Source organism: Canis lupus, chromosome 8 (assembly GCF_011100685.1).
Source record: "Canis lupus familiaris isolate Mischka breed German Shepherd chromosome 8, alternate assembly UU_Cfam_GSD_1.0, whole genome shotgun sequence".
Lineage (NCBI taxonomy): Eukaryota > Metazoa > Chordata > Mammalia > Carnivora > Canidae > Canis > Canis lupus.
Genome location: NC_049229.1, coordinates 17371464 through 17393470, shown reverse-complemented (window position 1 = coordinate 17393470; position 22007 = coordinate 17371464). Strand labels below are relative to the sequence as shown.

Genomic DNA, 22007 nt, shown 5'->3' with positions numbered 1-22007 from the left:
TCTGCTCGGTGGGCATTCTCTGTGGGCTATAGGCATGGGAAGTGTGTTTGGTGATGAGAAACCTTTCCTGCCTGGAGTCAGGGCTAAACATGGACACTCCTTTTCACAACTCGATGACACCTTGTGTAGTACCAGTAAGTGTTTCTTTGTAGTTGTAGCTAAAAAAATAGCTCAGCGATATTACTATTCAATCACTTTTATGCAATAGTATGTAGGTTACCTAAGTGTTCAGAGACTAGAGATAAAAATGATTTATAGAGCAGTGCTTTGTGCTAAAAATATCGGTTGCTGATGATTCTAGAAAGTTAGAAATAGAACTCACCTACCAGTCACATATCTGCAGGGAAGGAGGCATATTTAATCATTTATCCTATCTGAAAGATTTGCTGTGTGTTAGATGACTCACACAGCTGCGTGTATTTCTCATTATTTCTGAATCTTATGATTTCACAAAATTAATAAACTTCTATTTCTATCCAATTCTTTATTATTACATTTTAGAAGGATGTGAAACAAAACTTGTGACGAGATGGGCCACCTGGGTGGCTCAGTTGGTTTAGTGTCCACCTCTTGGTTTTGGCTCAGGTCATGATCTTGGGGTTCTCAGATCGAGCCCTGTGTTGGGCTCTGCCCTCAGTGGGAAGTCTACTTGTGAGAGTCTCTCTCTCCCTCTGCTCCTCCCCCTGTTTGTACTATCTCTTTCTCCATCTCTCTCTATAATAAATAAATAAATAAATAAATAAATAAATAAATAAATAAATTCTTTAAAAAAACTTGTCAAGAGACAATTATCCTATAATCTTTTTTAAAGATTTTATTTGTTTATTCATGAGAGACAGAGAGAGGCAGAGACATAGGCAGAGGGATAAGCAGGTTCCCGGGCAGAGCCTGATGTGGGACTCGATCCCAGGACCCCCTGGGATCACAACCTGAGCTGAAGGCAGATGCTCAACCACTGAGCCACCCAGGTATCCCCTCTTTTTTTTTTCTGTTGAGGAATGTGTCGTTACATTTCACTATTATTTTCACTTTCTACTTATTTATGGAATTGCTGAACTAGCTCTTGAATTGAGTGAACATTTGAATTCACTCTGAGTTTTTATGCTAAGCCTTCAGTGAACGAAGGAGAGAATCACTAAAGGAAGAAATAAATAATATAATAAAAATTGCAAGGAGAGCATTTCAGAGAAACAGATTAGAAAATGTGTAGGATAAATTTCAATCCAGGGGACTACAGCCCGAAGGCCCTAGCACTTTTTCACCTCAGGGGGGCAGTAGCTACTACAAAACTGGAAACTCAAATGATGTTTTAAGATCTTTCTCCTCCAATTTAAATTCTGAACTTCTCTAATTTTTTATGTGATTTTTTTTCTATCAAAACTCATATTTTAGTGTTTGTTTTTTGAAAACTAATCCCTATACCTATCTGAAATAATTGGACCCCAAAAGTAAAAAGTAGTTGTTGAAAGGGTACAAAATTGGAGAGTATGAGTTTAGTTCCACATCATGCATGACAAGCTTTCAAAATCTGAATTCCCAGAAGAAAATTATAAATACATGAAAATTTTTATTTGTTCTGTAAATCAATTCTTTTAAAAGCAGCAATTGTGGCACAATAAGAGAGGTGGGTTGGGATTTTGAGGTCACATATCATCCTAGCATCTCCAGATGTGACCATGTTTTTTGGAAAAGATTTATTTTAGAGAGAGAAAGCACTCAGAGGGGAGCCTGGGGAGGGACAGAGGGAGAGGAAGAGAGAGTCTTAAGCAGACTCCATACTGAGTGCAGAGCCCAGTGCAGGACTCAGTCTCACAATCCTAAGATCATGACCTAAGCTGAAACCAAGAGTTGGGCACTTAACCAACTATGCCACCCAGGTACTCCTAGATATGACCACATTTTTGATCTATAATTTCTTGTAGAATACTTAATATTTTGTCTGTATTTCCATCTTGGTCACAACCTGAATATAGATTTAAGTATGATGATACCTTTTCTTCAGCAAAAGCACAGCAACCATAATCAGGGGAATTGGTAACAGAAAGTTAAATTTAGTAGAAGATCCTAAAAAGTTAAGAACTCTCTCACTCTTGTTCATTTCTGCACTTGAGTGAATTATGAATTACTCATCATGTGAGTGGTGATCATCTTTCATGAGGAGAAACAGCTTTGGTAAATGTTACAAATAGTGGGTGGTTCAGCTATTTTAAAGTATCTAGGTTTGAGTATTTGCTATTATATCCAGGTGGGGTAATCCCAGAGAATTTAGATTCAGAGATTTTTTTCTTGTATTATTTTTTAGAAATAGTAGTCAAATAGATTTTCATCTAGCAAGGAGAAGAAAACAGATGTAGTTCATATCTTTTAAGGAAAAAAATCCACTGATGACATTTTTTTCCCCCCACTGATGTTGACTTTAAGCACAAATGTAGACAGCAAGGGTGTCAGAGTAAGGTATTTAGGGGGCACGGACACTGCATGGGTTTAAGTCCCAGTTTTGTCATTCTCTAGCTGAAACACTTTGGGCACATTGTTCAACCTCTCTGGGCCTGCTTCCTTAATTGTAAGATGGAAACAATCATAATAACCACCTCTAGGGTTATATGGGTATGAAATGATTGAGTGCTTCTAATATGCAGGGTCAGGCCTTCCATGACAAGCATGACAGCCAACACTTGCAGGACATTTAATAAGTGCCAGGCATTTTTTTTTTTAAAGATTTTATTTATTTATTTATTTATTTATTTATTTATTTATTTATTTATTTATTTATTTATGAGAGAGAGAGAGAGAGAGAAAGAGAGAGAAACTGCATGTGTGATAACATGAGCCTGGGGAGGGACAAAAGCAGAGGAAGAAACAGACTTCCCACTAAGCTCAGAGCTCTCTGGGTCTCCATCCCAGGACCCTGAGATCATGACCAGACCCAAAGGAAGTCCAGCACTTAACTGACTAAGCCCCCCAGGCAGCGCTCTAAGTGCTAAGAATAACCTCTAAGAGAGGCACTATTATCATTCCCAGTTTGCCAATGAGGAAACTAAGGCACAGGGTGGTTAAACAACCTACTCAAGATCACACAGCTACTTAGTGCTAGACAAGAGATGTTAAGTCCAGGTGGTTTGCTTCCAGAATCCCTGCTTTCTTTGTGCTCCTTTCCCTGAGGGTGATTAAAATTCCTGTGGAGCTTTTAGTGGTCCAGATCAGGGAAGTGAGCTGGTGGAGGTCACTGAGAGGACGTGACCTCCAGTTGACCGGTGAGAGGGCCCCAAGCAGTTGGAGGCTCCTCACCCCTCCTTGTCTTTCTATGTAGATTTCACCCATCATTTCCTCTTGAGGACCTGTTTCTGTAACACAGTGGCAGTAGGTGCTAACTGAACCCAGTTAAGGGCGTGCAGAAACTTTTATTTTTTACATTTGTCTTAAAGTTCAATTTGCTAGCATATAGTGTAACACCCAGTGCTCATCCCATCAAGTGCCCCCCTCAGTACCCATCACCCAGTCACCCCATCCCCCTGCCCACCTCCCCTTCCGCTACCCTTTGTTTGTTTCCCAGAGTTAGGAGTCTCTCATGGTTTATTTCCTTCCCTAATTTTTCCCACTCAGGTTCCCCTCCTTTCCCTTGTAATTCCTCTCATTATTTCTTATACTCCCCATATGAGTGAAACCATATGATCCTTGTCCTTCTCCAATTGACTTACTTCACTCAGCATAATACCCTCTAGTTCCATCCACTTTGAAGCAAATAGGTGGGTATTCATCCTTTCTGATGGCTGAGTAATATTCCATTGTATACATAGACCACATCTTTACCCATTCATCTGTCGAAGGACATCATGGTTCCTTCCACAGTTTGGCTATTGTGGACATTGCTGCTATGAACATCGGGGTGTAGGAGTCCCGGTGTTTCACTGCATCTGTGTCTTTGGGGTAAATCCCTAGCAGTGCAATTCCTGGGTCATCAGGTAGCTCAATTAACTTCTTGAGGAACCTCCACACTGTTTTCCAGGGTGGCTGTACCAGTTCGCATTCCCATCAACAGCTTGAGAGGGTTCCCCTTTCTCCACATTTGTTTCCTGCCTTGTTAATTTTCCCCATTCTCACTGGTGTGAGGTGGTATCTCTTTGTGGTTTTGATTTGTATTTCCCTGATGGCAAGTGATGCGGAGCATTTTCTCATGTGCTTGTTGGCCATGTGTATGTCTTCTTTGGTGAGATTTCTGTTCATGTCTTCTGCCCATTTCATGATTGGATTTTTTGTTTCTTGGGTGTTGAGTTTGATACTACTAGTATCAAACTACTACTACTAGTTTTAAGTCAATCGGAGAAGGACAAACATTATATGGTTTCATTCATTCGGGGAATGTAAAAAATAGTGAAAGGGATTAAAGGGGAAAGGAGGAAAATGAATGGGAAATATCAGTGAGGGAGACAGAACATGAGAGACTCCTAACTCTGGGAAACAAACAAGGGGTGGTGGAAAGGGAGGTGGGTGGGGGGTTGGGGTGACTGGGTGATGGGCACTGAGGGGGGCACTGGATGGGATGAGCACCGGGTGTTATGCTATATGTTGGCAAATTGAACTCCAATAAAAAAATATACAAAAAAAATCCGCAAAGGGTCATTTGGTCATCACTGACTTCTGGCTGGAAGGCAATCCCACTTGGTCTCTCCTCACTGTGCATCGCTTCTGTAACTTCTGGGCTGTTTCTCTTGGTGATGCTCCGGGAGAGCCCAGCTATGATCCCTTGCTGATCAGGCTCCCACATGTGCTCACCCTGGTCCTCCTGACCTTCCCAAAGTCAGCTTGTCCCCATTGACCACTGGCTTTGGGCCATGGCCTCTCTAAACTGAGATGACCTCTTGCTCAGTGTGCCAATTTTCAAGTACCTTCTGCACCTTTAAGGAGTTTGAAACCTCTTGTGACTCTTTCCAGCTCCCTCCCTGTATCCAGGTACACCTGAGCTGGGGTGAGGCTCTGTTCTCTCAGGCCTTCTCCACACCACTATCTACTTTACTGTAGTCATCTGTAGAACAGAACTCCAGGCAGGAACAAAGACTCCATCAAGCCTCTTTTGTTTTTTATTTATTTTATTTTTTTGAGGGTTTAAAAAAAGTTTTTATTTGAGAGAGAGAAAGAGAATGGGTGAGGGAGACAGAGGGAGAGAGATGAGTGGATTCCCTGCTGAGTACAGAGCCAGACATGGGGCTCAATCCCAGGACCCTGAGATCATGACCTGAGCTGAGTCAGAGGCTTAACTGACTGAGCCACCCAGGCGCCCCCAAACAAGCCTCTTTTGGCTGGGCATTTACACTTACTTGGATCTCTATGACTTATCCCCTCACTAAGCACTTTGATGATGCTGGGTCGAGACACAAGGCCTCACACTCATGTCCTAAATCTCCCTCTTTTACTATTACCCATCCCCTACTTTCCTCTCTTCCCAGGCTCCTGATTTCCTTATTTTATTTTATTTTTTTTTTAATGATAGGCACACAGTGAGAGAGAGAGAGAGGCAGAGACACAGGCAGAGGGAGAAGCAGGCTCCATGCACCGGGAGCCCGATGTGGGATTTGATCCCAGGTCTCCAGGATCGCGCCCTGGGCCAAAGGCAGGCGCCAAACCGCTGCGCCACCCAGGGATCCCTGATTTCCTTATTTTTTAATGGAGATATAGTCCATTTCCCCCACTATTGTTGCCATCAGCACTGTCATGACCACTGAGAGTGTACATCACATTCCCAGGCTCTGGTACTATGTCAGACATGTGTAGCAAAGAGAACATTGGGACCTGCAAGAAACTCTTATGAGAAATTCTCTGGCAAGAGTGTAGGGGGGGGGGTCATTTCAATTGGGTAATTTCTTCTTCCAATTAATACACTGGGAAAATACAGTAGATAAAGCTAGTAAGATGGATGGGAGTCAGATTTTGAAGGGCACGGTTTGATCTGAGCAGAAAAGTCTGAAGGGTGGTAAGGCTGGATGTAATCAATGGGGAAGGATAGATGGGAAGGACTTGTGCTCATTCAGGCAAGACGACTGATGCTTGGAGGAGGGTAGTGGAAGTGGTGGGACTACCTGGAGATTGCTTGTGGGAAGGGACAGGAGACAAGTGGCCTGTGCTCAGAGGTATCTTACTGTAGCTAGGAAATTCGCATTCTTTATTTTTTAAGAACTTTATTGAGTGTGTTTGATATATAAAAATTGAATGTTTTTGAGGTGTGCAACATGATGCTTTGATATCTGTATACATTGTGAAAAGATCATCACCATCTAGCTAAGTAATTTATCCACCATCTCTAGATAGTTACCATTTTGTATCTGCGTGTGTGGTAAAAGATTTATTATTTTTTAAAAGATTTATTTATTTATTTATGATAGACAGAGAGAGAGAGAGAGAGAGAGAGAGAGGCAGAGACACAGGCAGAGGGAGAAGCAGGCTCCATGCAGGGAGCCCGATGCGGGACTCGATCCTGGGACTCCAGGATCGCGCCCTGGGCCAAAGGCAGGTGCCAAACCACTGAGCCACCCAGGGATCCCCGTGTGGTAAAAGATTTAAATTGAGATCTACCATCTTGGTGAATTTCATGTATGCAATGCAGTATTGTTGCAATTTCCTTCTTTTTTAAGGATGAATAATAGTTCAATGTTATATATATTATATGCACACACACACACACAAAATGAACTATTATTCAGCCTTAAAAAACAAGGAAATCCTGCCATTTTCAACAACATAGATGAACCTAGAAGATATTTCTTTAAGTGAAATAAGCTAGAGCCAGAAAGACAGATACTGCATACTTATTCTTTTTTTAAAAATATTTTATTTATTCATGAGAGATAGAGAGAGAGGCAGAGACATAAACAGAGGGAGAAGCAGGCTCCCTGTAGGGAGCCCAACATGGGACTTGATCTCAGGACTCTGGAATCACACCCTGAGCCAAAGGCAGATGCTCAACCACTGAGCCACCCGGACGCTCCTGCATACTTATACTTAAAGATACTTTCCCAGTGAAGTCTTCCCTGACTTCCCATGGCTTGTACCAGTACACCGTTGATACTATACTTTTTTTTTTTTTTTACTCTGTCTTTCCCACTAGAACACACTGTCCCTATTGAAAGCAGTTATTTTTGCCCAGTTTCTGTATTCCCAGAGCTTATTAGATTGCTTGGCTCAAACATGGTTATCAAATATTTGTTGAATGAATGCATGAACAAATGAATAGATTTGTCAGGGTAGTAGGTATTACATTGTAAAAGACTATGGCCTACACTTGGCACACAAATTCCCCGAAACACATAAATGAAAAACCCCTGGATCCTGCAGTGCAGACAGGGTTTGCTCTAGAGCTGGCACAACAAGAATGCCAAGGAATGGAACCTAACCATTAGGGACAGGCAACTTGGCTTCCTGAGTAGCAAAAGCTGTTTCTGGATTTTAATGTATCTGGGATATTAACAAATCAGGGAGCCTTCCATTCTATGCTTCTCTGACCTGGTAGCTAAAATTCTAGTGTGCCACCATGAGAAGCAAGGGATGTAATGTGGAGCTGCATCTAGCCACCTGTATCTTAGATAGATACCCTGTATGCTTTTGCCCTGACAGGACTAGACCAAAAGAAAAGTAACTTAAACTACCTGAAGTCTTCAGTTTTGTTTAACCTCAAAATGAAAGCAGCTGTCAGTAGTCCAGCCTGGTGCATCCACCACACATCACATGAGCAGCATTGGCTATTAGACTTTTATTTATTTATTTTTTTTAAGATTTTATTTATCCGTGAGAGACACAGAGACAAAGGCAGAGACATAGGCAGAGGGAGAAGCAGGCTCCCCGCTGACCAGAGAGCCCCCTGTGGGGCTCCATCCCAGGACCCTGAGATCATTGAGCCCAAGGCAGATGCTTAACTGACTGAGCCACCCAGGCACCTTGATTTTTATGATTTTAGCCAAACTAACTAGTATGAAACTGTGTTTTATTGTTTGATTCAGATTTTCAAAACTTTTAACCTTGTATTTTAAAGACGTTCTCGTATCTCAATTCCTGATCCTTTGTAACTACTTTCTGTCTTTGCTTGCTGATTAGAGACAACAGAATTTTGTCCATTTTATGGACATTTATTTTTTTCATTTTATGTCCATTTCTTTTTTTCAAAGAACTGTCTTTGGGGGATACCTGGGTGGCTCAGTAGGTTAAAGGTCTGACTCTTTGTTTTGGTTCAGGTCCTGATCTCAGGGGTGTGAGATCAAGCCCTGCATAGGACTCCTTGCTCAGTGGGGAGTCTGCTCAAGACTCTCTTCCTCTGCCCTTCTCCCACTCACACCCTTTCCGTCTCAAATAAGTAAATACATCTTAAAAAAAAAAAAAAGGAACCATCTTTGGGGTTATTTATCAATTCCATTTTCTTATTCATTACTTTCTTCTATTAATTACTTCTTTGTGTTTATCCTTGACTTGCTTTATTGCTTTCTTATAAGTGTGCAGCTCATTTATTTTAATGCTTTCTTGCTTACTATTTATTTATTTATTTATTTTTTATTGCTTACTATTTAAAGTGTTTATTAATATTTTCATCTGAGTGTCTCATTGGTGATATCATATCCTTTTATATGTACTGTTCTCATTTTGGTTATCTAAAAGTTGATTCTAATTATACTGCCAATTTTTTTTCTGGATTTTTAGGAGGTGGTGTTTGGTTGGTGGGATATGTAATTTGATAGACGTATCCCTTCACTTGATCTAATTATGTATTTCATGAAATATCATCCTTGTTTATTTTTTACCTACTTGATTTGTCAAGCTGGAGATTGTATCAAAGTCTCCTGCTACTATTGAGTTGCTGAAAATGTCTTCTATTTCTGAACACATTTTCTGTATGTGTTTCAATACAATCCTAGGCAGCATATAAACATTTGACTGCTATGAGGGTACTAAGGACCATATCACTTATTGATACAAAATAATCCTATTAAACCCTATGTAAGGCTTTTGGTCTTAACTTCCTCTCTTAACTTGATATTAGTATTTTCATTGCTCCTTCTTTTATACTTGCCTTTGTCTTTCATACATTTTCCTTCCCTCTAACTTTTATCCCTTTATGTCACTTTATATTAGATGGGGCTCTTAAACACAATCTGCAACCCAATTGACTATAAGACATTTGGTTTTACTTTTCATCTTGTTTCGTGTTTTATTTTCCCTTTTTCCCCCTTTATTTTCATTGTTTTGAACCATGGATCTCATTTTCTTTACTTTTATCTTCCTTTGGAGATACACTACATATTTAAATTCTGCTCGTGGTACTTAGTTTTCCAAGTCTTTCAAAAGCGTTCTTTAACTTACATTTCTCTACCATAAGAGAGTAAGACCACAGCTTTGATCATGGCAGGGCAGATTCACGTACTTTCCACCTTATCATTGCTTATTGTCCCTCACCCACACAGTCTTTGTTAATGGAATCTGGGTTTTTCAATATAGATTATTGTAAACATTTTAAAAATATGTTTTTTTTTTTAAAAAGATTTTATTTGTGTATTTGACAGGGAGAGATACTGAGTGCAAGAGCACATGCAAGAGGAGTAGCAGAAGGAGAGGGAGAAGCAGACTGCCTGCTGAGCAGGGAGTCCAAAACAGGGCTTGATCACCTCTGCAAAGCTGAAGGCAGAGGCCGACTGAGCCACTCAGGTGCCCCCAAAATATGTGTGACATTAGTTTTTCTTTTTAAATCTATTTCTGCGAAGCTTAAATTTGTTTGTTTCAGTTATTTTTAGATCTCTGGAAAAAGTCTTCTGTTTTATGATTCCCTCATTTTTACCTCCTTCTAGGCCTCTTCTCTTGTCAATTGAAATTTGTCTTCAAACATATATTTTTTAAAAAGAATTATATATGAGTGGGAGTATTTTCTGAAATATCTAATTTTGTCTTATTACTTTCACAAGTGTGAGAGAACCTGGTTGCATATAAAATTCTTGAGCCACCTGGGTGGCTCAGTCTGTTAAGAATGTGACTCTTGATTTTGACTCAAGTCATGATCTCCCATCCTCAGAGGAAGCCCCATGGGCTCCGTGCTCAGCAAAGAGTCTGTTTGAGATTCTCTTCCTCTGTCCCCCCATCCCTTCCCCTACTTGTACAAACATGCACATGCTCTTTCTTAAAAAGTAAATAAAATTCTTGGATCAAGACAAGTTTCTCCTTAAATCTTTAGAAGATTTTCTCCACAGAACTTGGGCCTTGAATGTTACTGTACATTGTGTTTTAATCCAGAGCAGGGAAAAATAAGTGGTAGCATGGTGTAATGGTTCAGAAGACTGACTAGTACCTCACAGATGGGGATTCTAGGCTTCTACATACTACTTACCTTCCTATTGCCTAACAATCATAAAATTTTGGGTAATTTAGGTCTTGGTTTTCTCACCAGAGTAAAGAAGGAAACTGATGTTGATATTTTACCTGCTAGAATTATTAAAAGGATTCAGTGGGTTAACTCATAAAGTACTTGGCCTAGTACCTGTTGTGTTACTCAGTTATCATTTATTGGATTTCCCCTTCTGTTTTATTTTGGACTTTTTTCCCTAGGGATATCAGTTGTCTAAACTTCAACCTCCCCTTTCTTTTATCTCCATGGTCATCATCTCCCCTCTCATTGCCTTCATCTTTGGTCTCTACCTCTGTATTTTATAAGTATACAAGTGTGTCTTCATTTCTTTCTTTTATCAAGCCTACCTTTTTCCTCAACTAGATTTAACTCTGCTAATATGTTTCTAATACTTGTTAAAGTTGTGGAATATGAGGCACATACAGAAAAGTGTCTAGATTCTGAATGTACAGCTTGAGAAATTATAAAAGAAAACAAACTGTGTACCAGCTCAGGTACACTGCAGCATGCCAGGGGCTCCTCACATGCCTCATTCCAAGCATGAAAGCTGTGCTCCTCTCAGAGGTCATGCATTTCTGACTTTGATGGTAAACACTGCCTTACTTCTTCATTTTCTTTTATTTTCTTTTTTTTTTCATTTTTTAAAAATAGTTGACTACCTATGTATGCATTCCTAAATATTGTAGTTTAGCTTTTGAACTTTATATGAAATCAATCAATATGAATGTTTTGTCTGACTTCTTCCACAAGGCATGATATTTGTGACATACATGTATGTTGTGAATAATTTTAGGTTACTCATTTTTATTTCTGAAGAGTATTCTATTGTTTGTGAATACTACCATGTTATCCTATCTACAGTTGGACAGTTGGGTTGTCTGGTTTTGCTACTACAAGCAATGCTGCTATAAACATTCTTTGAAAGCTTTTTAAAAATAAAGCTGTATATATTTAAGTTGTACAACATGGTGATTGGCTATACATATACGTAGTGAAACGATTACTATAGTCAAGCTAATTAACATATCTTTTTTTAAAAAAGATTTATTTACTTATTTGAAGGAGAGAGAGAGAGAATGACTGGGAAGAGGGACCAAGGGAGGAGAAAGCAGCAGACTCCCCGCTGAGCACAGAGCCCCCATGAGCTTGATCCATGACCCCACGATCCTAATCTGAGTTGGATGCCCAACTGACTGAGCCACCCAGGTACCCATAATTAATATATCTTCTTCTCACAGACTTACCATTTTTTATATATGATTATAGCAGCTAAAATCTACTCTCTTAGCAATTGTCCAGTATTCAATACAGTACTATTAACTTGAAATGTGTATCCTGGAACCTCTGTGACATTTCCCTGGGTAAATATTATATCAGTGAGATGGTTTGTTGGGTAATAGGGCATGCATATAATCAGCCTAGTAGATATTATTAAACTGTTCACCAAAACACCTCTGTGTGCTAGAGTGCTTTCTTTCAATCACCTTGAAATCATTTCACCATTTGCCATCTCATTTCAACCTGCTCCTTCCTTGTCCCACTTTTCTTTGTTAAATCCTGTGTCTTTTTATATTGTCCTTAAAAGGCTAGAGTTTGGAAATTTTCTTCTGGAGTATAAAAATGTTTATTTTCAGAGGTTAGGTCTTTTGTTCCTGGTTTCTCCCAGACTGTTCTCTTCCTTATCCTACTTTCTTCCCATAGACTCATGTTGGTTTTCCTTCTTTTCCTTGAACAAGGGGAGATGAATCCAGACTATGTATTTGTCATGAGGAAAGGTGAGGAAGCCTTTTGTTATTTCTGTCTCATGCACATGTTCCACAAAAATGTACTGATGTATTGATATGGTCCAAAGGTATTTTGATATGGTCTCTTTTCAGAGGCGATTAATGTTTTTTATGGTCTCTTTTCAGAGAAGGGTGGGTTAATGCACTGAGCCTTCAACCTAACTTCCCATTTCTAAGTAGGCTTTTGCTTAACTGACACTCCATCTATCTCTAATGCTTGATTCTGTGATGTATGAAGCATCATAATACAAAAAACTACAGTCCCCAGCAGTCAAGGTTCTACAGCAGAAGCCACCAGCTGTCACCAGTTCCTCACTGCATCTTCTTGCAGCTCTGTACACATACTTATCACCCACCTCTTTCGGGCATTTGTAGTCTCTGCCTGGGTACAGAGCTTTGGGGGACTGGAAGGGGAGTCTTGTGTGATAATGTGTTTGGCACATAGAGAAGTTCCCAAGGGAGCATAAAGGGCAGCTGCATTTTTCTCTGGTTGTTACATTTTTTAAAAAAAGAATTAAAAAATTTTTAATACAGTTCAAATTATTGTGCCAGGTTCATTTCAGCTCCTTCACTTGGGGACAAGGACTGTTTCAGTTTCTCTGCCTTCTCCTTGTATATGATGACTATGGTATAAAGGTATCTGCTGCATTGAACTTTAAACTTCACATTATCCCTATTTTTCTTGATCTTGATGTATTCGGCATCCTTTTGCCTGGCTGTGAGCAGAGAGTCCTTGATTTCTTCAATTTTGCAAGGCGTGGCTACAGGGGTGGGGGGAGGGGAGATGGGGGGGGGAGTGGAAGGATGGTGGTGGGCATAGGGAAGGAAGCAGCCGGCACTTCCAGGGGAGACACTCACAGCAAGAGCAAGAAGGGAAGATGGGAAAGTGGTTATTACATTCTTGTGGACTCTGAGTCAGTGAACTGAAGGTGGTGGGAATAGAAATATCTTTTTTGATTTTTAGGTGAAGCTCAAATGCTGGTGTTGGGGGTTTGGGGTAGTAATGGGAAAGAGCCTGAGGGACCCTTTGGGCATCCAGTAATCTGTTGATCTGGCTGCTAGTTACACAGATGAGTTTAGTTTGTGAAAATCCGATGTATCACTTATGATACATGAGATTTTTTGTATTATATTATAAGTCAATAAAAAGTCTTGTTTGTTTCAGTAAAAAATCTGTATTGTTTTTCTCCTCAAGCAGCTTCTTTCTTATGATGCAAAGAGTATGTGGCGTGATGAACAACAAATAGATTTTTCTATTTGTGCATTTTCACATGCCTTGGGCTTTGTTTGATCCCACTAAGATCCAGCCATGAGGTTATTGATCACTAAGTTATATGTGTGGTAGGTTTTGTCTTATATTTTCATGGCTATTTCAGTGCAAACATAGGAGCAGCTTTATGGGAAAATGTTAACTAGATTCCACTTTGACCTGGAAGCCATAACATTACATTTAATTAGCAAACTAGAGAAATATGAGGGCAAGATGTAAATTCTTAAACCTACTTAACTGTATCAGCTGGAAACATAGTGAGGATGCAATAATACGTGTTCAAAGAATCAAATCTAAACCTACCTTGTCATTTTATGGGGTAACAGTACCATTTTTAGGATGACTACTGAGATTATTAAAACTCACCTTTTGGGATATTAAACTGGTTTTATGCCTCAACATTAAAGAAGATAGTTGATGACATCTAGTGAATTAAAGATGTCAAGATAGACAGTCCACATAATTAAAAATGTATCATTTATCACATACTATTATATGACATGTGTCTTGAAGAGTAAAAACTACCAGTTTTTCCTGAATTAGTTATATTTTTAAATGGATCAGGACAGTGATTTTCAAATATGATTGTGTACCAAAGTTATTTGGAGAGCTTGTAAAAAATGCATGCTTATTCACTGTCACACCCAGACTTAACCGAGCCTGTGTATCCATGGGTGTGCCAGGAAATGATATACATTTTAATGCATTGAACTGGGGCATATAGTTTCTCTTCTTGTTTTTCTAAGATTTGGAGATATTGTCCTTACAGCTACATCTGGCCCAGAGAGATCATTGGGTCTGGTCTCCTGGTCCCAAGTGTGATCCAGAGTGTCCTGAAGGGAAATCAGCTGTCTTTTAAGGAGTTGTTGAAACTTTGTAATGATTCTGGGAGTTGGGATGGATTTTAGGAAAGAGGAGGCAGTGTCAGTTCAGGGTATCATGCATAGGGAGCTGAAATTTGAGTGTATGGGGTCATGAAAGCAGCTCAAGATGCCGTGGAAAACTGCTGTTGAAACTGGGGCTGATGATTACACCTCCCTGGCTACCAGTGTCTAAGAGGGCAGTATGATGGAGTGGGAACAACAAGGTCATTGTCAGCACAAAGTTTAGTATTTGAATCCAAGTTTTTATACTTTATAAGTGTTTGACCAAGTTGATCTACTTGTCAAAGCTTCAGTTTTCTCATCAGTAGAAAACACAGGAAAATAGTATCTACCTCATTGGTTTGTTGTTGAGAAAATGACATGTGAATGTGAAAATGCCTTGGTACAGGGCCTGGGACATAGAATGTTCTTAAGAAATGTTGTTTTTTTCTCTTTCTCCATGCATTCTTCTTTTCAATCCACTCATTATTATTTTTAAAACTTTTTTCAGATGGACTGAATAGTATTTAAAAAATTTTTAATTGAGGTATAATTGACATATAACATTAGTTTCAAGTGCACAACATAATGACTCAGTATTTGTACATGCTGTGAAATGATCACCACAATAATTTGTTACCATCAGTCCCCGTAAAATTTATAAAATTTAAATTTAAATGTTTTTGTTGTGATGAGAATTTCTAAGATTTACTCTCTTGGCAACTTTCAAATATGAAATACAATATTGTTAACTATAGTCACAATGGTGTACATTACATCACTGTGACTTCTTTATTTTGTAACAAATGTATGTGCCTCTTGACCTTCTTCACCCATTTTACCCTTAACCCCCCCTCCTCTCTGGCAACCACCAATCTGTTCTCTGTATCCATGAGTTTTTTTTTTTTTTCATTTATTTTGTTTCTTTATGAGTTTTTAATGTCACATTTGTTGCTATGGCAGCTTTTTAGCAAAAGCAATAAAAAATAATGAGTTCAATTCATTCATTCAACAAATATTTTACAAATTCCTGTGTTAGTTATCCATTATAGCATAATAAATCCCAAAACATAGTGGCTTAAAAAAATCACCTTAATTTTCTTATAGTTCTGTGTTGTGGGCTCAGCTGTAAAGTTCTGTTGATTTTGCTGATAGTCACTCCTGTGGCTCATTCAACCTTTGGAGCAGCTGGGAGCTGAACTAAATTGGGACACTGGAATGACAGGGCCTTCTTCCCTTCAGCAGAGCAGCCCAACTTCTTTTTTTTTTTTTTTTTAAGATTTTATTTATTTATTCATGATAGTCACACAGAGAGAGAGACAGAGAGGCAGAGACACAGGCAGAGGGAGAAGCAGGCTCCATGCAGGGAGCCTGACGTGGGATTCGATCCCGGGTCTTCAGGATCGCGCCCCGGGCCAAAGGCAGGCGCCAAACCACTGCGCCACCCAGGGATCCCCCAACTTCTTATACAGTAACTTAGAACTCCCACAGGTTCAAAAGCAGAAGTTTCAGATCTTGTCAAGGCTTAGACTGCGGATTGACAGTCTTCTGATTCTATGATTAAAATCAGTCACATAGTATACCCTAACTAAGTGGGGAGGGAAGCACACAAATGTCTGAATATTGGATGTTGTGGTTCACTGTAAACCACTGATGTAATAGACTGTCACTATGACTATTGCTGTGGTAGATATTGACAAAGGGGCCAGGTTTCAAGGAAGCAAAATGATGTCAAAATGTTACATTCTAGGACACCCAGGTGGCTCACTTGGTTAAGCATCTTACTGTTGGTTTCAGCTCAGGTCATGATCTCATGGGTCATGAAATGAAGCCTGGCATAGGAGTCTGCACTCAATGGGGAGTGAGCTTGAAGACTCTCTCCCTTTATCCCTCCTTGCCCTCAATAATAAATCTTAAAAAAGGTGGTTACATTCTAGTTGGAGATAGGGTTAATATACAATTACTGATAAATAACACTGAATTACAGATATTAGGTCCTTATATAATTGTTAAATCTGTGCTAAGAGAATTCTATGTGGGGATAGAGTGCTGAGGCAAAGTTATGGATGCATGGTGAATGAGGTGGATTCTTGAGAGATGGGTAAAAGTTTCCCTAGAAGCAACATGGTGGGCTGTGTGTTTCAACAGTCATTAAACTCTGTGATGGCTCATACTCCACACCTAGGATATTTGATGTCCTTTCTGAATGAGTACTTCACTTTAGAATCTTTCTAGGATACCACCATTCCTCAGATACTTTATGGTTTGTTAGGCTCAGGAGGAAAAGAAACATGGACATGTACAGCAAGAGCAAAGAGGACAAAGCTAGGCAAACAGAGCAGAGATAAGACAATGTGTTACCTTAGGACTGGTCTGCCTTTAGGGTACATGCATTTGTATCTTCTGCAGGGCTGATGCCTGCATTTCTGTTATTGGTGTTTGCCAAAGGCATAGCAACTAAGGTCATCTTCTCTTCTTAAAATCCTCACCAGATAGGATTTTCAGGTTAAAATTCTGTTCTTGCCAAGCTATCGATAGTCTCACTATTCTATAATTGTCTTCGTGTGTGTTTAAAAATGTCAGGCATATCATTAGATATCTGGTACTCTGACTTTGAGTAAGTGTCCTGGAAAGAAAACAAGCAATTAGAGCCAAAGGATTTAGATTTAAGTTCTGATTCTTCAAACCTCTCTGTTTCCTTGTAGTGAAGTTTCCACAATAATAAAAATTTTCCTAACTAACTCACCAAGTTGGGAGAATTAAATGACCTAATGACACAAAAATGACCATTCTTAAAACAAAATAAGCATTTTAGAATATCATATAATTTTTTTAAGCTACTTTAATTCCTTTGTGGAATAAGTAAAATATTCATTGTTATTGTTATCCAAAGTTGAACATAGTAAATACTCAAACGTTGACTGAATTAATACATGATTTAGAAAAGCCCCCCTGGGTTAACTGCATATTTATCAATTTGAGGCTGAATACATGGTAATGTGACTGTTAGCTAAATTAACCATATGTTCATTAGTAACTTGACAGTATGCTTAGAGACATGGCTTTTAAATCTGTAGAAGGTTGTTTGCTGGTATGGAGCCTCCATGGCTACAATTATAGAAAGCTCCAGTAAACATCGTTAAACGGTTTTTGTAAGCCCTCAAATTGAGAGAACAGATTTTTAAAAAAAGATTTTATTTATTTATAAATAAAGAAAGGGAGGGAGACAAAGAGAATGAGTGGGACACAGAGGGAGAGAGAATCTGAAGCAGACTCTGCACTGAGTGCAGAGCCCAAGGTGGGGCTTGATCCCACAACCCTGAGATCATGACCTGAGCTGACACCAAGAGTCAGATGCTTAACCCAATGAGCCACCCAGGCACCCCAGAGAGAACAGATTTGAAAGACTTTAGTACACTCAAGTACCATAACATTGTAACCTCAACTGGTTATACCTCTTAAAAAGTCAATCTTCAAGTGAAAATGTTAAAATCGCCAAATTTCCTTTTTATCTTTAAACAATTTTTTTTTTTTTTTTTTTTTTTGCCAGGGAAAGAAACTGCACAGAGGGACAGCAGAGCCCAAGAGATGGAGAGATGCAGAGATCCTGATGACACTGAACCTCTGGACACAGCTGGCCCTCAATTCCTTCTTTTTCCTTTCACAGGAACCAGTGCTACCCACTTATTAGATTTCTTGCCAGTGAAAGACAAGCTGATGTAGGCCAGGGTGGTGGACAGACAGTAAGATGCAGGAAGTTGGAGAACAGCAAGATTAGAGATAGTTGATGCAACTGGAAGATGTGGATGTGATGGACCTACCTGGGCTTAGGAGGATGGAGGAGGAGAGGCCCTGGCGAAGGGAGAGTAAGAAGGGCCCAGGGAAAGAGTGAGAGAAGAAAAGTCTCTTCCATTTTTGAAATGCAAACAATCAGATGTGAGCAACGGAGGCATAGATTAAAGCAATTTCAAAGTCAAGTCAAGTCTTGCAAAAGTGGAAGTTAACTAGACTTCCTCTTAATCCTAGATCTTCATGTCTTCGGTTCTTTTTCTTGGTAAAGGTAGGTTCGATTTCTCTTAGAATACTCTTTGGAGAGAAAAATGAAATGCAAAGGGAGAAAGACAGCAGTTACTAATTCTTCCAAAGAGTAGTTCAGACGATAGCAAAGAGAAAACAAAAGCACTTTGCCTCCATCTGGGTTAAACAGGGCACCTCTTGTGGCTTCAGTGCAGCCCGTCTCAGACACAATAATATCAGATCTGGCCCTGAGCATTTGAAAGGGGAATTTGACCTTTAAGTTTGAAAGGAAATGAGAAACAAAGGGATTACATAATTAAAAATCTGCTTCTGTCTCTTAAAAGCAATTCAATTTAGGTCAGGAGCCAACAGTCTTCCTTTCCCTCTAATTGTTTTACCTTGGCTCCAGCGTACTCTGTTCTTGTTGCTCCTGTGAATAGCTCATTAGTGTTGGGCAGATGTTCCCCTTGGGTGCACCGTGTTAATGGGGAAATAATGGAGGCAGCATTGTCATCCAAGAGAAGTTAATATTGAATCCAAAATAAAGCGATGAATGAGAACATGTGCCTCGTACATGCCTGTTAGCTTCAAACTCTCAACTGTGGTTTATTTTCTATTTGACCTTGGTAAACCTATCATTAAGGAGGATGGGGTGAAAGTATGTGAAATATATGGCTGTCTCCTTCTACCCAGGTCATTTTCCTTTTCACATTTGAAAAGAGACCAAGTAGATATGGCAAAAAAAAAAAAAAAAAAAAAAAAAAAAAAAAATCATGCAGATGGAGGTTTGAATAGAATTGATATTAAATCAAGACTAAGCCCTCAAACAAATCACTTAGGTATAATTCTGAGAATACACTATGAAAAAGATAAGTCACCCAAAAAAAAAAAGAGAAAGAAAAAGAGAACTATAAAAGACTAACTAAAAATTTCATTTTGGACTAGGGTAATCCACTCACAGGTTTCAAACAAAAAATATGAGGAGGTTTATCTCTGTGCTCCCTCAGCTCAGTTGGATTCTTCACAGGTGACACTGTCACAGCTCTCCTATTTACCCTTCAGATAACTTGAAGGCACACATGCGCTAATCAAATGTATCTTCTTTATTTGCTGTTCTTTTGTGAACAATTGGTTGCATACTCTACATCTTCTGCCTCTTGATTTTGCTTTTTCATTTAATACATGTTGGAGATGGAAAGACTGATGACTTTAAAAGAGCACTAGATGTGGACTCTGGAGAATTGTATCTAAATCTTATTACTGTGTTTATTTATAGCATAATAATATTATTGCCTGCTTATATTTTTTACCTATTTATTGTTTTAAAGATTTTTAAAAAAATTTATTTGAGGGAGACACAGAGAGAGAGAGAAATAGAGAGAAAGAGAGGGAGGATGGAGCAGGGAGCTTGACTTGGGCTGGGTCCCAAGCTCCTGGGATCATGACCTGAACAGAAGGCAGATTTTTGATTGAGCCACCAAAGTGCCCCTATCACCTGCTTTTAATAAGTGATGAAGTAAAAAAAAAAAAAAAAAAAAAGGTAAATGCTGGGTCACTACTTAAATGATCTTCAGCCACAGCTATTCAGTTTTCTTCTTGGCAGTTCTCTTTACTTTTTATCCATGTAAGTCATAGTTCTTGTAGAAACATCAGAAAATAGAAATAAGCAAAAAGAAATAAATCATCCATAATTGTTATCTCTCAAAAATATCCATTTACATCTTGGTGTTTAATCAAATCTTTCCTTTCTCCTCTTTGTCTTTTTCTCTGTGTACACATACACACATATTCAAAGATACATGCAGATATAATATTTTAAAAATGAGATCACATTATACTTCTAGTTCTGTAACCTGCTTTTCTTCTTACCTAACAAGTTTCCATGTCAGTGAAAACAGGTCTATATACCATAGGTTTAAGTCACAGCAAACTATTTCATTGTGTGGATAGTCTATAAAATATTTAACCAATCCCCTGTGGTTGAACACTTCACCAACTTCAAGTATTTGCTATCGTAAATGACTCACACTCTGTAACATTTTTCCCTGCCTCATGCCTTATTGAGAGATTTTCAGATACTTTGCTGAAGACGTTTATCATTCTTAGATTTCTTTTCTTTCATTTTCTTCCCTCCCCCACTCTGTGTCTTTCTTTCTTTTTGATTGGGGTGGTGGGAGAGGGGAAAGTTTCCATCAGTGAGGTATTTAGTTCTGTCCTGGTAAGATAATGGGCTGAAATCAGAGTGGGCAGCTGGCAAAGAGTCTAAGAGAAAGCTTTAACAGCTGGTGGAAGAGAAGAGAGGTTTCTGCCTCTGTAAACTTTCCATGAGCAATAAGGCACCATTCAGCCCTGTCAGCACATGCCTTCCATATAGTATTTTGTTTTGCTTTGTTTTGTTTTTTGTTTTTAGATTTTATTTATTTATTCATGAGAGACACACAGAGAGAGGCAGAGACACAGGCAGAGGGAGAAACAGGCTCCCTGGGGAAGCCTGATGTGGGACTCAGTCCCGGGACTCCAGGATCATGTGGCTCCACCACTGAACTACCTAGGCGTCTCTCCCATATAGTATTTTTGATACAGTGTTTGATATAGTGGTTTTTCTTATATAATATTTTAATGAGAGTTCACTGGTATCAAAATGCTGCTGTGTGGACTATTTAGCCTTCCAAGGTGCTTCTTTAGAAAGACAAGACTTTATTTGGATGCAGAAGTTCTGAATGTTTGTTTAAATCCAAATGCCTTCCTATCTTATGATGATGTTAGGCATTTCAACAGGGTAGAGTCCATGGGTGACAAAAGGTAGGAGATAGAGTAGGAGGCTGGAAGCTAAACAAAAAAAGTCACATACCTGAACCTGTTGGAGAAGAAGAATACATTTGAATAGGGTGAGAGCAGCCATAATTACATTATGTCTTAATTTGCATCTCATCTTCCAGGCAGGTCATGCAGGATAGCAAAAACAATTAGCATTTCATAATGTAGTAATCCTGTATTCTAGAAAAACAACCCATATGTGAAAACCAAATTAATTCACAGAATTAAGACGCTGAACTCACAGACATCATCTTTGGTTCAGCCTTTGCATGTTTTGTATGTTCTGAAGCAGGGGAAGCAGACAAGATTTTGGCGATAAGGGCTTCCTTACTTTGAGAAAGATAGGCATGCTGTTGTAGCTTTCCTTCTGCTCTTTCACGGTGGTGTTTTATACATGTGTGAGTTGCATCGAGGCTCCAGGCTTTCTCAATTAAGTCACAGTTTCCGTGAGCACAAGATCACAGAGGAATGAGACTGTCACAGACAGTGAGGTGCCAGGGCAGGTTTGGTCCGATTGTGATAACTGACTTCTTCATCTCCCAAATCACCCAGGCTTAAGGTTCAAGAATTGGGATGTTATTTCCAAGCTGCAGGTTGTTAAAGTAAAAAAAAAAATCTATATCTATATCTATATATCTATATCTATCTATATATCTTTCTTACCTCAAATGCAATTAGTATATGTCTTTCTTATTAAGTAGTTCAAAGTTCTCCATAAAAAAAAATGAAAGAAGTCCTAGGTTATATATGTAAGAGTCATTGATATTCAAGATCTTGTCTTTCTAGCCATTTTATTTTATTTTACTTTGTTTTTTTATTTTTAAAGATTTCATTTATTTATTCATGAGAGACACACAGAGAGAGGCAGAGACATAGGCAGAGGG

At 39.0% G+C, this 22007-nt stretch overlaps 1 protein-coding gene across 5 annotated transcripts in view; it reads left to right on the top strand.

Moving 5' to 3' along the window:
• Window positions 1–18825, top strand: part of SEC23A (SEC23 homolog A, COPII coat complex component) — an 85371-nt gene extending 66546 nt beyond the window's left edge. For 2 of the 5 annotated variants that reach the window (XM_038544555.1, XM_038544556.1), the window contains exon 20: window positions 17840–18824. In XM_038544555.1, coding sequence (XP_038400483.1) covers window positions 17840–17980 — 141 coding nt within the window. In that variant the 3' untranslated portion in view covers window positions 17981–18824. Of the gene's footprint in view, window positions 1–11434; window positions 11579–17839 lie in introns of those variants that run through there. The other 3 variants (XR_005363161.1, XM_038544559.1, XM_038544560.1) reach the window with 3 other exon arrangements.
• Window positions 18826–22007: the final 3182 nt, after the last annotated feature.